Source organism: Drosophila mojavensis, unplaced genomic scaffold (assembly GCF_018153725.1).
Source record: "Drosophila mojavensis isolate 15081-1352.22 unplaced genomic scaffold, ASM1815372v1 contig_80, whole genome shotgun sequence".
NCBI classification, from domain to species: domain Eukaryota; kingdom Metazoa; phylum Arthropoda; class Insecta; order Diptera; family Drosophilidae; genus Drosophila; species Drosophila mojavensis.
Window position 1 is genome coordinate 75,413 of NW_025318906.1, and position 16,514 is coordinate 91,926.

At 36.4% G+C, this 16,514-nt stretch overlaps 2 protein-coding genes across 8 annotated transcripts; one reads left to right on the top strand and one right to left on the bottom strand.

The window, feature by feature from the left end:
• LOC6581195 (protein N-terminal glutamine amidohydrolase) lies at positions 1 to 6,339 on the bottom strand. Of its 6 annotated transcripts, none has more exons than XM_002004117.4 (6): positions 6,161 to 6,338; positions 4,575 to 4,778; positions 3,128 to 3,281; positions 2,920 to 3,068; positions 2,739 to 2,863; positions 1 to 2,679 (listed from the first exon to the last, which is right to left on the bottom strand). In XM_002004117.4, exons 2-6 carry the CDS (start codon positions 4,631 to 4,633, stop codon positions 2,549 to 2,551), a joined length of 618 nt encoding a protein of 205 aa, XP_002004153.1. In that variant the 5' UTR covers positions 4,634 to 4,778; positions 6,161 to 6,338; the 3' UTR covers positions 1 to 2,548. The 6 variants fall into 6 exon arrangements, with proteins under 6 accessions (XP_002004153.1, XP_015018497.1, XP_043866639.1 ...); XM_015163011.3 differs by having other exon boundaries at positions 4,575 to 4,991; XM_044010704.1 differs by having other exon boundaries at positions 4,575 to 4,991; positions 6,151 to 6,338.
• A 1,046-nt stretch (positions 6,340 to 7,385) lies between these two features.
• Positions 7,386 to 10,256, top strand: LOC6578243 (facilitated trehalose transporter Tret1). Of its 2 annotated transcripts, none has more exons than XM_015163012.3 (4): positions 7,386 to 7,505; positions 8,460 to 8,948; positions 9,004 to 9,312; positions 9,370 to 10,256. In XM_015163012.3, exons 2-4 carry the CDS (start codon positions 8,471 to 8,473, stop codon positions 10,146 to 10,148), a joined length of 1,566 nt encoding a protein of 521 aa, XP_015018498.1. In that variant the 5' UTR covers positions 7,386 to 7,505; positions 8,460 to 8,470; the 3' UTR covers positions 10,149 to 10,256. The 2 variants fall into 2 exon arrangements, with proteins under 2 accessions (XP_015018498.1, XP_002004154.2); XM_002004118.4 differs by lacking the exon at positions 7,386 to 7,505 and adding an exon at positions 7,595 to 7,898.
• Positions 10,257 to 16,514: the final 6,258 nt, after the last annotated feature.

Sequence of the window (16,514 nt, forward strand, 5' to 3'; positions counted from 1 at the left end):
TATGATTTTAAGGTTGATTTATATTAATATTCGTTTTTGCGCGTCACAATTTGAAGATTCGAAAGTACAGCTTTATTTCATTGACTCATAGTATAAATTATACAAATACTACAGAGCAGAAAAAGTAGTTTAGAATAATAATACAATAGTAGTACAATTGATAATTTGTTTGATATACATATATTTTATAGAGTAAGACATATAAGTCGATTAACACAGGCTAAAGCCAATATATTCAAAAACTTTTTTTTTCAACTTTATTAGAATATTAAGATCCTTGTTTATCGTTTTAAAAACGTAATACCATAGACATATGTGTATTGCCTTTATAATTTTGTAATGTGTGGAGATTTAAATATCTGGCGCATTTTCTATATCAATTTGTATATATGAAAATATGTATGTACGTATATAGCTTGCAATATTTTCAGATTCAGCGCGCATTTATTAATAGAAAAAGGGATCAATATTTACCAATCTAGAAAACATTGTATTAGAAAAATTGTAAATAGAATATAGCGCAATTAATTTCATTTCATTCATATGTAGCTGTATAACCTGATGAATGAGTAGATTATCTATTATAATTGTTGATATTTTTTTCTTATGGTGAGCAGAGTAAAAAAGGTTTACGAGATTTTGTATGCTGTAAGTAAATTGTAAATTGCTGAAATAATTTGGTATCGCTGTCACATAATTCAAATTTATCTAACTATATATTTCATTTGACCTACACATATGATGTTCACGCATGTAAGACGCTTTTAATGATTCTTTTTTTTCTTTGTTTATAACTACATACGTATATACAGTGTATGTTTTAATTTCATATTGTGTATTTCGAGCTATTTAAGATTATTTTAGCTGAATATGAAAAATTTAACTAAAAAGATATTTTAAAAATGTGAACAATAAATACATGTCATTCTGATATGATCAAAAAGCTGCGGCTACTTGACTTTATAAACATTCATCAGCCTCTTTATGGATATCTTATTTTATATGCATTTTTATAAAAAAGAGTAATAAGACGCAAACATTAAATTATTGCGTCTACATTGTCTGCTTATACTATGAGTAAATTTTGTAGTATTTTTCCGCGGAGGTAACATATTAGCTGCTCAATATTATATTTTATATATATTTAAATTACAAAGGTGGAAGAGAAAACTTTACATATATGCTGTTTAGTACATAAAAACATTAAGTGATAATATCCATGTATATATTTATTTATTTATATAAATAAGCCAAAGCAAACCTTACTTGTTTTGCTTTTGTGGTTTTTGTAAATTAAAAAGTCTTACAAGATTGAATCTTACTTAAATGAGAAAAGAAGAGCTTAAGATGAGTTACAGTGGCAAGTGTTGTTTTTGTTAGTGTCAAATACATAGCACATATAAGTAAAGTTTTGCCAGATTCAAGTATATTTTAAACTTTTTAAAGTTTACATTTTTTTTTTTAATTTAAGAGTGTAGGTTTAACTTTGAGACTTTGCACAGCATTTAATGTAAGTAATATACATTAACATTATATATAAATTGTAATATTTTTTTTTTAAGTCTTACAAAATTGAGTAAACATTTTTCTTTTCTTTTAATAATAATACAAATTTATCAACTTATTGAATGTAAAAGAGTTTAAAGTTATAAGTGGTAAAGTGAGAATTCGGAAATTTTAATTGTGAAGCAATAAAAACACAAAATCATTAGTTGTTAATTTTCCGATTAAATGGTGTGAATTTTTCGCTAAGAGTATTCTGGTTGAAAATTGGGATGGCTCTGCCTGGTATTTTGTTTACTATTACTGTAGAGCGTATAATGAATCAGTCTTTGCGTGTCACAAGTATTAAATAAGTATGCGATACGTAATTACAATAGAGTAAAAAAAAAAAAAAAAAAAAAAAAAAAAATCATACACCAAGGTTTTGTATAATGCTCATTTAGCTGCCGTAAATGATGGCTACAATGCTTGGCCTAGACTTATTTCTGTCAAAAATTGGATGTACATTTTTAGAGTAAGTTAACAAAAAGAGCTAAACAAGGTCAACATTATCTATACAGTAAAGCTTCCAGCATGTTCTTTTTTAATATGTTAAGAGCGTGAGATGCAAATGTATTAAAATATGTAAAATGCCATTAATGAAAACGGCATGTACTGCTCGCAATTCGTGGAATTAAATTCAATTTTGTTGGTAAAAATGGCAAAAGAACTTTCAAATATAATCTCAGGTTTTTGAATGCATAGAAGGAAATAAAAAATGTAAAATTTTTGAATGTCAAGGATTTGGAAGATGCATAATTTATTACTTACAGAGTTTGCTCTTATTAAATATTAATCTGAATATAAAAATACATTATATTATATTATATGCATTATACATGTATATAAGTATTTATATGTATGCAATTGTTATTCAATTGTCTTTTAGTATAATGCACATCTGTTGTGTTGTCGGCAAGTTTTGCAAGAGCACAAACTTTTTAAATTAATTTCGATTTTGGTTTAAGCTGATATCAGTAAATGTATTTGTGTGATAATTGATAATTTATTTGTTGTGTTGTGCCACAACGTGCGGTGACTTATAAAAGTATTGCACAAACTCGGAGAGGCTGTAGACGGCGCCGGGTCCTTTGCCAGCGCTCATGCAAATAAAGTCGCCCAAACAATGCATGTTAGCTGAAAAACACAATATATCATTAGCTGTAGCTTGTAGCTGTATGTAGATTAGTTTTTACTATTCGATAGGATGGGTGGATATGATGGTGGCGGCTTAATCCAGCTACCATCTGGCCGGCGCATGTGCCGACGATCCGATGAGAATTCAATTAGATATGTATCAGCAGGTATGACTCTGAAAAATCTGGAAATATAAGAAACTTAGACTTTTATCATGCTTTTGTATTATGGAATACCTACCTGTGATGCTCAGGTCGTAGTGCGAGATCTGACCGAAAAGTTTCAGTAACGTACTTATGAAAATATGTTGGAAACGGGAGTGTAGTATCCAAGTCATATACCAAACAGCGGTTGGGCAAGGGATTATGCATAAAGAATACATGATAGTCCTGTTCGCAAAGGATACATTTCGTATTATTTTTACGCTGTATTTTGCGGTGCATCTTACCCATATCACAACTTGATCATCACCACGTCCAGCTTTTTGTCGCCATAGTGGTACAGTTCTCCCCTCATTTGAGACGAAAACAGCATAGCACTTGCTTAACTCCTCAGGGCGCGTGCGCTGCACCTGTTCACATAATTTCCAAACGTTTTCCTCACTAAAGTTAAATAAAACATTTTCAATTATAAATTATCTCTTCGTCTGCACCGGCCATCCAGATTTATTTAAAACTTTCTTATCTGTCTAACGAAAAACTTAACTAGACATAAAACACCATCATTTTTGACTTTGCATACAAGTGTATAGATATTTAATATGAGAGGGTGTAGAGGATCTAGTGAGTAGGTAAATAATATACAAATCTTACGAAAGCACATTGTAAAAGCTTCACAAGTTTAGATGTTGCCAACAGATGGCTCGTAGCTAATATAGTTGCAGAGAGAAAGCTTCAAGGAAAAATAATGGAAGAAAAAAAAAAAAAAAAAAAAAAAAAAGAGAGAGACAGAAAGAGAACGTTAGAGAGCTGAAGACTTGAAAAGAGAACAAATGAGCGATTGAGAGAGAGAGAGAGAGAGAGAGAAGCAGAGCGCATGACAGAGAAATAGAGAGAAGGTAAGCGAATGAGACCACAAATATTTATTGTTTTTATCGCAATCGTCCACATCAGAAGTACAAAATTGATAATGCACCGTTAGTTTATATGTTTTAGGCTAAATAAATATATGAAATATAGCCTCGCCATTAAATTATTTACTAAATTCACTGCTGCCGTAACATTTCTTAGCTTGTTGTATAGTTTATACATTTAAGCATAAGTGTATCATATTTTTCGATGTAGTTTCGGCTTTATATATTTCTATTGATATATACTAATATGTACATTTGTATATATGAATGTACTAAGTTTTTAATTGTGTGCTTATACACAGTTTCGAATGTAGAAATTTGTGCTGTTGCTTTTAGTCGTTTTATGGTTTAAACACGCTTTTAGCATGCGATAATAAAATCCCTCAGTGCGGCCAAGTCAATACCACAGCCCACGCAACCCTCACACACTGGTCTTGTTAGCAGACATGACCGTTTGACCTAATTTCAGTGCTGCGTGGCGGCGCGACAGGAAGAACCCCCTGCCAAAAGGAGCTTCGTGGGAGGTGGAGCTGAGTAATGAGTGAATTAAAATGCGAAGCAAGGAATATCAACGAGTATAAAGCACGAAACGAGTAATAAATAATAAGTGCTCAAACAGCATGCGAATTCTCAGATATGTAAGTTTCATAATCTAAACAATAAACTAAATTAAGCATAAACATTAAAAAAAATACAAATATTTTCTTCATATATTGGAAAATCAACATTCAGTTGCTAAAATGTTTAATTTATAATATGTTGTGTATTTCCGATTTTCATTATCGTTGTTAAGCTAATGCCGTTAAATAAGAACTCTACTAACCAGTAACAGGATACATAGGAGCAATCCGCTATTTTCGGAAACAAAAAGTCTGTTGCCATTTTGATGCTTGCCTGTGAGAATCCTTTCTCTTGTGGTTTGGGTTTTATTATAATTCTTTTAGAACTGCTTATTTTGCTGCTAGTATAGAATGGGTGCTGCACTGTTAACTCAAACTGAATTGTCTATTGGAGTTTTCACTGCACACTAATGATAAGTTCGAGGGGAGAATTTTCATAGAGCGCGTCAGAGCGTTGTGCTGGTGTGTGTTTCTGTGGCGTATATTACATGCGTGACGAAGACTAGCGCGCGTTTGTATTAAGCCTTTAATCGGTCGTATGCAATTATTATGTTTTGCTTATGTAAGTTGTTTAGTTAAAAGACTCGTGAAATCTCATGTTTTCCAATTGAATTGAAACTCTGAAATTGTCGATAACAAATAAATTTAAATTTTTCTTATGTAGTTGCTACGGCTTTAGCATTGCCTTAAAGTGTCTGCATTCAGGACGCTGGCTGACACAAATACAGAGTTAAAAGCGGGACACACACGCACACACATAGGTAGCTATACACAGCAGCGCACGCTCACGAGAGGAAATGAGCCGAAATATGGAGGAATTCCTTTTTCTTCTTGCTTCAATTTACATTATTATTGTCTGATGAGTAAAAAAATTATTTTCTGCCCAGCTCGCATGAGCTATATGTACCACAATGACACACTTATCAAATTAGCATAGGGCTTTTGCTATCAATTAAGTGCACTGGCCGATTGCAGCACCTCTCTCCGGCGTTCAATAAGGTGTCTCTTTTGTTTTGATGTTTACTTTCACTACCAATTGATAAGGTTCCCATGTGTTTGGTTACTTGCTGTTTATGTATGTGTGTGTGTTGTTTTACACGCGCGCGTTGGCTGCCCTTATGTTGTTCACGCGTTCCCGGTTCTCTACACACTTTGGAGGAAAACTCTCGACAGCATGGGAAATTTTCCACAATGTTTTTATGCTCTCTAGTGTTGTTTGATGTCGTCGCGTTTGTCTCTATTCGATAGTATCGTTAGCAACTCTGTTGGGTACGCATCGCTAACAGACACGGACTCGCTGTTGCGACACTCACTCTTCTAACGGCTTTTTAATTTACCCCTTTGCTATAAATTGACTAACAACAATAATTGGTCGAATGCTTTACAATTTAGGTAGGTTTATGTTCCTGATATTATGGGGTACATAATTTTGGTGATGAAGGTCTTAATATATTGATAGATATTATTTTTTTTGTATTGCATATTGCAATGTGCATGATGTATTAAAATGTAAATAATAAATTCAAATTGTTATGCTACTTTATTTTATTTTATAACTAATTTTGCATCGATTTTTAGCACTTTCTACGAGCTACTAGCTAAGTACAATGCAGTCTGACACAAACAGAGAACCGAAGCTGTATACATCTACACGTATGTATGTATTGTACAGCGCACGCTCACAAATACACATAGCAGCACATAAACAAACTATTATTTTTCACACAGAAGCCAGGCTATTGGAACACTACTCCGCAAATTAATGCATAGAGGGATTACTATTTATTACACATTGCGTCGATCTAAGTTGCTTTGATTTAAAATTCCACATATATTTGTCGATAGCAGTTGATAAGCTGGTTAGGGTTTTATGTAGATGTGTTATATATGGATTCTGATACACGCGCGTTAGCGGCGCCTATGTTGTGTACGCGTTCCCGGCTCTCCACAGACTTCGGTGAAAATCAACTCATATAAATAAAAAGGAAATTTTCAGCGTAGGGTGCTCCCTCCAATACTAATAAATTTTTGTATTCGATTGCTTTGCAACGCTGTGTCCACTGATGGCAACCTACAGAAGCTGACAGCTTCGTCACTCGACCTACCAACGGCTTTTCAATCAACTCAGTCAGCGACAGTAATGACCAACACTATATTTAATCATTTTTATCTAATCTAAATATTAACACAAGCTGATTGACAGTTCCAGGCCTTGCTTTTATTCTTAGTTAATAAACGTTTACTTTAAAGCAAATGCAAATTAGCATTTTTGTGTCTTAAATAGATAACAGATAAGTCCGCTCTCGTTCATAAATATTGAAATTTACTTTTGACAATCTTTCTTGATGAACGATAAGTTTAAAATATATATATATATATACTTTTCAGATTACAGATTTTATATAATTTTATAAAGATAACAATCATTACAGCGAAGTACATGTCGCTTTACGAGTCTATTTTTTATTAATGAGCGTCTAACTCGAATTGCTTGTGAAGGTCGCAGGTTTCATTCAATTGATAAGTCGCGACTAGCAAACTAATTACAAATGTCGCTCGCAAGCAGAGTAAAGCTGAAGATTAGCATTCAATTTGCGTATTGATTGAGCTATTGGTTCTGATAAAAATGTTTTATGGGCAATTAAAACGATCATGACATACAAAATCTATAGTTGGTGACGTATCCACAGTCTTATCAAAGTGGGCGTACCTGAGAGGAAACTGAATAATAGTGATAGAGAGAAACAAGCACTTGATAGGAAGAGAGGTCCAACCTCCGATAGAATTATATATATGTATATGTATATATAAGATACCCTGTAGAATAGACTAATTATATATATATATATATATATATATATATATATATATATATATATATATATATATATATATATATATATAAATATTTATATAGTACATATTAATAATTAGTCTTTCTACAGGGTATCTTGGGTCCACACATTCTACATTTGAATGATCTTACGCCTTCAGTTTGGGAGACATTTTTCATCGCAAGCGCATTTCAGTCGTTTGGAGCGTCTCGATGTTGTCGGATCGCCAAGTTGCCTTTCTTTCGCTTTAGGCTAAGTTACTTCACGTCTGAGCTATTTTCTATACGGCAAGCTAAATAGGCAAGCGTGTTTTTAAGTTTAAGTTAAGCTAAAAATATATTTTGAGCTCTTTTTTTTTTGTCGTGCCGACAGTGTAATCGTGCTGTTTTTTAAGCCGGTTTTCTAAGTCTTTAGTTGAACTAAGAGATAACCTGTTTTTAAATATATTTGGTAGCCACCGTGGAACAAATATTTGAATGCGAGGTTTTCTTCAGATCTTAGAACTTCTGTCTCGTGTAAATGAATTAATTATTGAGACAACAGTTTGATTAAATTGGCATCACATGAAAATACAATACACAAGTTTATGCCTTATTAATGACCATTGAGTCGTTTGACTCAAAAATTGTTTTGTTCTATGCGTAGCCAGCATTTGAAGCAATCAAGTCTTCTGTATGAAGCTATCAATTAATGGTAAATAAACAAATATATATATATATGTGTATATATATATATATAGGGGTATATATAATAGTATGTTGTAGTCGGACGCTCCCCATACTAATTTTTGTTTTATTCGTTATCAGTAAAGGCTTAATCGATTTAGTTCACCTTGAACGATTTTCAATCGTTAGCAACGAACCAATATAAACTAACGATTTAAGTTCTCGACCAACAGATACACTACCACTATGAGGCTCAGGTTCAGATCGCTCTTTAAACGAAAGTTAATTTTCTTCAAACTAACATATTTATATGAAATCACCATCTTTAAATAAAATACAAAACAGTTTAAGACAATGAAGATGTGACTCAGTCTTATCAGTTGGAATGTTCTGTCTTTATTGCTCATCCATATCACTGTAATTGAACCAGCTATATGGTATATGCTACTTCTGCGTTAAAAAAATTTGATACATATTAGTAGCATCTGCCAATGGATATGTTATTATATTGTTAATAATAAAATACATATAATATACAAGTATGGTAAAATCATATATATTCTAATATGATCACATTTTCCTTTTTCAGAAACATCGAAAATGGAATGTAAGATCGAGGGTCAGGAAGAACAGTTGTTCAGTAGCCATTCTGAGAGGACCGATGGCAAGTACCCACAGATCGTAAATGGATTAAATCGATCACCAAAGATAATACCACTGGGTGAACAATCGCGTGCAGTCCGGCGACAGGCATTTATGGTTATACTGGCCAATATGGGTGTTATATCAACTGGTTTAGCTCTGGCTATTCCTACAGTTTCACTACGCCAGTTGACCAGCGAATTGGAACCTGTGTATTTAAATAGCACGCAAGCTTCTTGGTTTGCGTCTATTAACACATTGTCTTCTCCATTGGGTGGTCTATTGTCGGGTTTACTACTCGATAAAATTGGACGTAAGCGTACTCTCTATGTGTTAAATTTGTTGGCCATCACAGCCTGGTCACTGCTTGCCACACCGAGTTCGACGAGTACTGAAGCATTTTACTGGCAGTTATTTGTATCTCGTTTCATAATTGGTAACTCCCTCCCAAAGCCTACTTAAAAATCATAATAATCACTTTTGCCTTTCAGGAATAGTCATGGGATTGGCTAGTGCGCCTTCTGGTGTTTATGCAGCTGAGATTAGTTTACCCAAGTTACGAGGCTGCCTTATACTTGGCACCTCCATTTCAGTGGCATTGGGCATAACAATTCTCTATAGCATTGGTTACTTTATACGGGATAATTTTCGACTAATTGCGCTTATTTGCTGTTGCTATCAAATAACCGCGTTGCTCTGTGTGCTACCATTGCCAGAGTCGCCTAGTTGGTTGTTATCTAAGAAGCGTGTGGAGGAGGCTATGAAGTCACTTAATTATTTTCGTGGACTGGACAAGTTACGTGAGTGATATAATTATCTGAAGATCCAATATAATTAGCATTTCATTTTTATTATAGCACGTATCAAGCATCCTGAAGTTCTAGAGGAGTTCAATATTTTACAAAAGTCACTGCAACTTCGTGACGGCGAGAGGAAACCATCGTTCTTAACTTGTCTAAAATTGCCTGAAGTGCACAAACCGCTGTTGATTTTGATGGGTTTGTTTGCATTTCAACAGCTTTCAGGGATTTTTGTGGTCATTGTGTACGCCGTGCAAATCTCCAGTGACGCAGGTGTCTCAATGGATCCATTCATGTGCGCTGTTCTCATTGGAATGGCGAGGCTGGTGACAACTTGTCCCATGGGTTATGTGCTAGAAAAATGGGGCCGGAGACGTGCTGGAATTATATCAACGTTTGGTATGACTGTCTCCATGTTTCTTCTGGCTGGTCACGGTTGGCTTGAAGTTCTCCAAAGCGTGCCTTACCTACCAGTCATAGCGATCGTAAGCTTCATTGTACTTAGTACATTGGGTCTCTATACTCTGCCTTTCTTCATGATTTCGGAGCTTTTTCCTCAAAAAGTGCGTGGTCCAGCTTCAGGTCTAACTGTGGCAGTGGGTATGTTCTTTGCATTTTTGTGCATCAAAATGTATCCGGACTTAAAATCAAGCATTGGCCTGAACAACGCATTTATCTTTTTTGGCGCTATGTCATTTTTGTCTATGACATTCATTTATTGGATTCTGCCTGAGACTCGAAGACGTACACTTTTGGAGATCGAGGAGCGATTCCGAACTGGCCAACAGAAAAAGGGGCCGGTGGAAGTTGAAATGCAAGAAGTCTTTGTACGCTGACAAGATGCAGTTACATAAATTCAATATTGAGCACTTGAGGATTATGTGCTGTGATACATGTAACTTAAAGCATACAAATGCCAATAAAATAATTCAATTATTTTTAAATATTTGAAAAAATATTTTTTAGACATAGTTATTATATAAATACGGATCATCAATTCTTAATTCTATCTCCGAACATAAAACTAATGTAAAAACTTTGATAATTTATATAGTTAATTCTGCTGAAAGAAGAAATATTTCAAAATGAAACTACAGTCAAATTGGTAGCTTTGTTTATGGGGATACATAATATGTAAATACAGTTAGTGGCACTTTTTAAAGTTAATATCTTGTTCCTGATTAGGATACAGTACCAACATTTAAGGAGTATGCAACTTTTTGTAATAATAATGCAAAAACTAATGATGATGCCGATGACAGTAATGTAAGCCGGCTGCACCATGTCCGGACCTCAGTGTGAGTCTCTTATTATTTTCAGATTGCGCCATGGGCAGCATTCAGCCTCGATGGCTGTCTGGCGGGTTTACCGTGGACTGCTTAAAATGTTCTGGTAAATTTTGCTCTGGTCATTATATGTAACAAGCAAGGTACCACAAAGCAAGAGCGTGTGCCCGAAAATCGGCTGGTACCCTGTTTTAGAGCCCAGGCTTGGGGCGTTGATGCCAACGTTTATGTAATTATATTAAGTTTTCAATTTTATGGCTTAATAATGCAGTGGTCAGCAGGTCCAGCCGGCGCAGCAGTTTCACAATGTTTGGGCGACAAGCGTTTAAGCTGCGGAGCTTGGAACAACACAAATTGATCGCGATTAAGTCAACAACGCGGCGCTAAACATGGACCGAACAAAATCAAGTTGAATGAACTTGATACACAGAAAGGATAACTAAAATTGATGAGCTGCAAATGTGTGAACATTAAAGTTTCCGCTTCTGATTCTGGATGCTGTATTCAACAGCCACTGGTTCTCTCCCTGTGGCATTGCTCTGCTTCATAATCATAATCTGACAGTTTCGTGGAGCTCACACCTGCCGCGAAATTTCTTACTTCCGCACATCAATTACACCAGATCATTGAAATGTCAGCACTTATGTCAACAATAGCGCTCGATTTAATGAGACGTAACTTTGCAAACAATAACAATTGAATCACAGTGCACAACCGCACGCAGTTAGGGATGTCAATGCAGCATATGCGCACTCTAATAATGCCAATCCGTATCTATCTAGTTACCTTCTGGTTTTGCCATGCGTAAACCACATTGCGAGGACAGCACAACAGGAGACAGCGATTCTAAGGGTTGTGAACCTGGTTGAGTCTGGTCGATTCGATCTTTTGTTTTCCATTTATTTTGGTGTCATCATAAGCGCAGCATGTCGCGTGCGTATCTTTTGTTTTGATGAGATTTTGATTATGTTTATAAGGTAATAAATTTTTGAAATTTCAAAAGAAAATTGTAAGCAGTTTTGTGTATTCACAACAAGCTGTAACACATTTGATTGTGTAATTTATTGCATATTGACTTGGATGAATACACGCTTTGAGAATTTTGAAATGATATTCAAGTGGGTATGCCTGAGAGGTTTCAAGTGCATCTTTGCTCATACATTTGTAGTCCCTACATAAAGCAGTTCTGGATGTATGAACGTATGACTGAAATTGGGCTTCTTTTAGAAACATTCTAAGCTACTAGTTAAAAAAATTGGACTAATTTAACAGATCGCACGGACTGATTGCACACCTTACCATGGCTCATCGACATCAGAGTCTGGAAACATCCCCATCTTTTAACCTGAAGACCTAAGTGCATTGCAGATAAACATAACGAAGGGGCAGGACACACCTAAATTACAAGTGCACCACAGCTGCGCACGATGAGCGCGTGTTTTAAGATTGCGAACAAGTCATCCACCGATGCACCGATCCACTTTTTTAACTGATCTCGAAAAAGACTCGAAGTGATTTTTGGCAGTAACGATATTCAGCTTGCTGCCAGCGGACCTCTGTTTACTCGATGCGATTATCTTTGACTCCAGCCAATGCCGATTTTTGTGTAACGTGTTTGCAAAGGTGTGCCGATCGGCACATTAGCTACAAGGGTTAAGCCGAGATATTCATGCAATGTGTCGAAAAAACTGTGAAGATGCTACTGGTTTACAACATAAAGGTACTACTATCCCACCGTGTTCTATCAGGGTCTTAATTCTCCGGTTGCAATACATAAATTTTATAAATTATTATTAATTAATTAATTTGAATTATTATTATATTAATCTCACAATTTTTATCACATTGTATGACATGGCTTGTAGTATGGAAATTTCAATTCTTTTTTGAGTGGTGGATCGGGTGTTGGAGGAATGTGAGCTGAAGATCAGAGACAGTTAAAGTCGTCGCTCAACTTTTATTTTTCAATTAGTTTAGCTACTGTTTTTGACTTTTGCTCTTTCTACCGCCAAAGGGGATAACGACCTGATTCCATACCAAAAGGAAGATTGCCTTTTGCATTTTGAAGAGGCGCGGCTTTGGCTCGTAAAAATATTGCATTTAGCCAAAGACACGGAAGGCAAACGCTTTTTGGATTTTACGATTCTGTGCCGAAAGGGCACAGTTTTATGATCATTTTAACACTTTGAAGGGGGACGCAGAATCTGTAACTGCAAGTGAGTGGACTGCCAGGCCATAGACAAGCGTAAAATTAAATTTGTTTCTATGATGCACTAAACGATTTAAAGAGGCGCTCGAGCCTTTAAAAATCAATTATATTCGGCGGAAGATCGAGAACCATCAGAAGCAGCTCTTACTTGCTGGAAGCACGCACTATAGGGAATACGTAGATTATTCTTTGTTAAGGTTATTGTTAAATTTTTAGAAAAAAAGGTATTGAAGTATTATTCAATTTAATCTATTGCTAATGCTAATGCTAATGATATATAAGAGTTAATTTTTAACATACAAGTACATATTATAGATATGTGTCGTGTATGTTATTTGTGAGAATGTGTAGCTTTTGCTGTAAGTCGTTCTTTCCAAAAATTTAATTAAGATATATAATAATGTCAGAAATTTAATTTATTGCAAGGGCTTCTTTTTACACGCAAAGCTTGGCTAAACAAGCAACTGCTCACCCTTGTCTGTTCGGCCATTTTGTGTGCTCATTGGTGCATTCTGTTTCGTCCTTTAATGTGAGAAAATGTTACCATTTTGCCGACGTGTTGTCAAAGTCCTTTGTAATTGCTCATTTTCTTATCTAGATTTGCTGACCCATCCGTCCCACTTGGGCAGGTGTCGCCTGGAAAACTCTGTGGAAATTACGTTTTTATTAATTGGTTATTTGGAGTGGATCGAAATAGATGGTGCGACAGACAGACAACGAATTCTAAGGTTTTTATGGCAGTTAAGAATTGCGTGTAGGCGGACTACAACATAAAATAGAATTTTTGGTAAACGCGCAACTTTATCTTATCGTTTGTCGGCAACTGTATTTTGGGTTGTCTAATTGTTCCAACGATTGTCTGCTGTTGTGCACTCCTGCTCGTTGCCTCACTTACTTAGGTGTTGCTGCTTGTTTCGGCGCGTGTCTTCGTCCCAATCGCAAGGTGCACCTGAGAGCCTGCTGCAACTTGTTTGCCATCCTGCGCTGCATCCATCAAAAGAACGTCGCGTGTAAACTAAAACTACAGGGGAGAGGTAACCTCATGTTCATGATTTCAGGCACATGCGTAACCTGCGCCAATTTGGCCAGCACAAAAATCGTCGTTTTCTTCGTTGTCGTCATCGTCGACGCTGTACCGTCGTTGCCGGTTTTGTTTCCACCAAAACGCTGTGTGTTGCATCTGCTGATTGCAACGTCCAACACAAACTCGAAAGCAAACCCTCAATTAGACCGCCCCTTCAATTTAAAAGTATATAGTGTCTGGCTGTTCTTTTGTATGACAGACGCAAAAACCTCAAGTTGGCTAGTCAACTAATTTGATCGACGGCTTCGAGGCACCCACGCAACAAAAGCAAACTTTTTGTAGCTCACATAGTGGCTAATTTCCAAATTCTTGGCTGCTAGCTATGCCATGGAGCGCAAATATCCGACAGAAGCGACAACAGCGCATACTGTTTCTTATTAATGACCATGAAATCTGCCTCCAAGTCATTTTGGTAGACTACCTGTCTTCAGACACGAGCTTGCCAATTTTAAATAATAATTTTAATGACTGCAGCCCTGAAGGCACCGACTGTTATTATACAAGATATTAGAAGGAATTTTTGACAATAATAAAATCGGTGCATTTCTTGATTGGGCGGTATGTTAAGTTTCTGTGAATCAATTTGTTGAGATTGTTACTATTTATAATCACATTTTTGTAATTATCGCGAAAGACTGACTATACATTTGCTTTTACTAATTATCTAAAATTCGCGTCTTACATTTCGGTTGAAGTTTTATCGTAGGTGCGTGGCTGGTCTTACGATTACAGAATGCTTCTAATAAAGGACAGTGGATTTAATTTCAATTACAATATAAGCGAATGTAACGCCAAAGATGCCTATCGCAACAAGCAATGCGTAGGAAAATCCACTCATTTGGAAGAAGTTAAGCCGATTTGACGCCCTTTTTGCAAAGCGCCCTATGCTATACTGACTTTTACTTCCGGTTGCTCTTTTTCTGTGCATTGAATGGATTATAAATTGAACTTCCCACACAGATTTGTGTGTCGACCTTAATTGGGGCGTGTTCTGGGCTGGGTTTGGGTAATTGCAACCACTTGAAAAGCTCATGGTCACATAATCGCGCTGTCTGTGTGCTGAACAGACAGCAGAACAAGCAACGTGGGTGCTGGGTGGGTTGGGTGGTTTGGGATGACTACGGTCGCGTTGGGCGTCGCTTCTATATGCCTGGCTGACTCTGTTGATCTTATTACTCCTCGCTTGGCTGAATGAGAAAATTCGGGGCAGCTGCTGTTTGGCAATGTTGGAGATGAAGACTATCAGAGCTAGTGGCAAGCGCCATTGTGTGAGGCACTCGACTTGGGCCTTGTGCTCTTTTGACAGTTTTATCTCAACCTTGCAGAAATGTTGGTGACGGACACAAAAGTGCCACTCCATATACCATATACCTTTGTAGCCATTGCTAGCTCTAAGAGATTTCATGTTTGAAATATAAATCTTTGTCGCCACAAGTAGATTTGCTTATGACACGCAGATGAGTGTTACGCACTTGGGTACCTGAATTGGATACACGCTTTAATATAGTCCCACTTTTTCTACATTGATTTTCCGGAGGCAGCCTAAAAGCCCAGCACACAATTACGTTTACCAGACTGAAAGCGGTATTGTTCCACGAATAAACGATAGTCACCCTTTATAGTCAATATGACAGTTTTATCTTTCGTTACCAGCCTTGCCCATTTAAAATCTATTTTCAATTGAAATGCCAGGCGACAATTGTCATATTCAATTAACACTTGCACCACCAAAGCGTTTCTTAATTCCACCACCCAAAAACCCATTTACCCATTCCATGAGCTTCATCAGAGAGAGAGAAAGCCACGGTGCAGATAGGACCGGCGCACGCCTGTAGCCGTCGTTGTTTCGCTCAGGGTACGGCTACGCCATACACACACACACACACACACACTTCCATATATCTATTCGTACATACGTACACATATATATATATAAAATTCTAGGGCTATGGTGTTGTCATATTGTGGTGGGCATGGAGAAACATTCGCGTGCTGAGTTGCCGCTGCCGATTGGCCGGAACGCGACTGCAACGGCAACGGCAACGGCTACGGCTGCCGCAACGCTTTAACATTAGTGTACGATGGTATAAAATTATCTTTCGTAATGTTGCTATAATATTTGAATTAATAAATAAATATATATTTTGTTGTTGTTTATATTTAAATATTTAGAATTGGCTTTAATGATACAAATTATACTCTACATATGTATTTTTTTTATGCTGAATATATGTGGGGTTCGCCTACTGAGGTTTGTTGCTAGTCGAGCGGTTTTTGTATTCTCGTTTGTGATTTAAACTTAAATAGTTATTCGCTGTTGAATTGACTTTTGTGTGACTTTTATTAAATTATTATTATTTACCTCATATCTTGGCATGCGTTTATTGACTCCATTGTGTTCGTCATGCCAGGGCAGGATGTGCGTAGTTCCACGGTGCGGCTTATTCAAACCTTTCAGGGCATCGAATGTAACGAAACCCACGGCTTCGGCCAATCATAGGGCTCGCAATGCCAGCACAACACATGCGCAATATGAAGTGACTGTTGATTGGCCGTGAGCCGCAAGCGGGGCTGTCGTTGCTGTTGTTGTTGTTTTTGCGCCAGCACACTGTTGTTTGCTGCT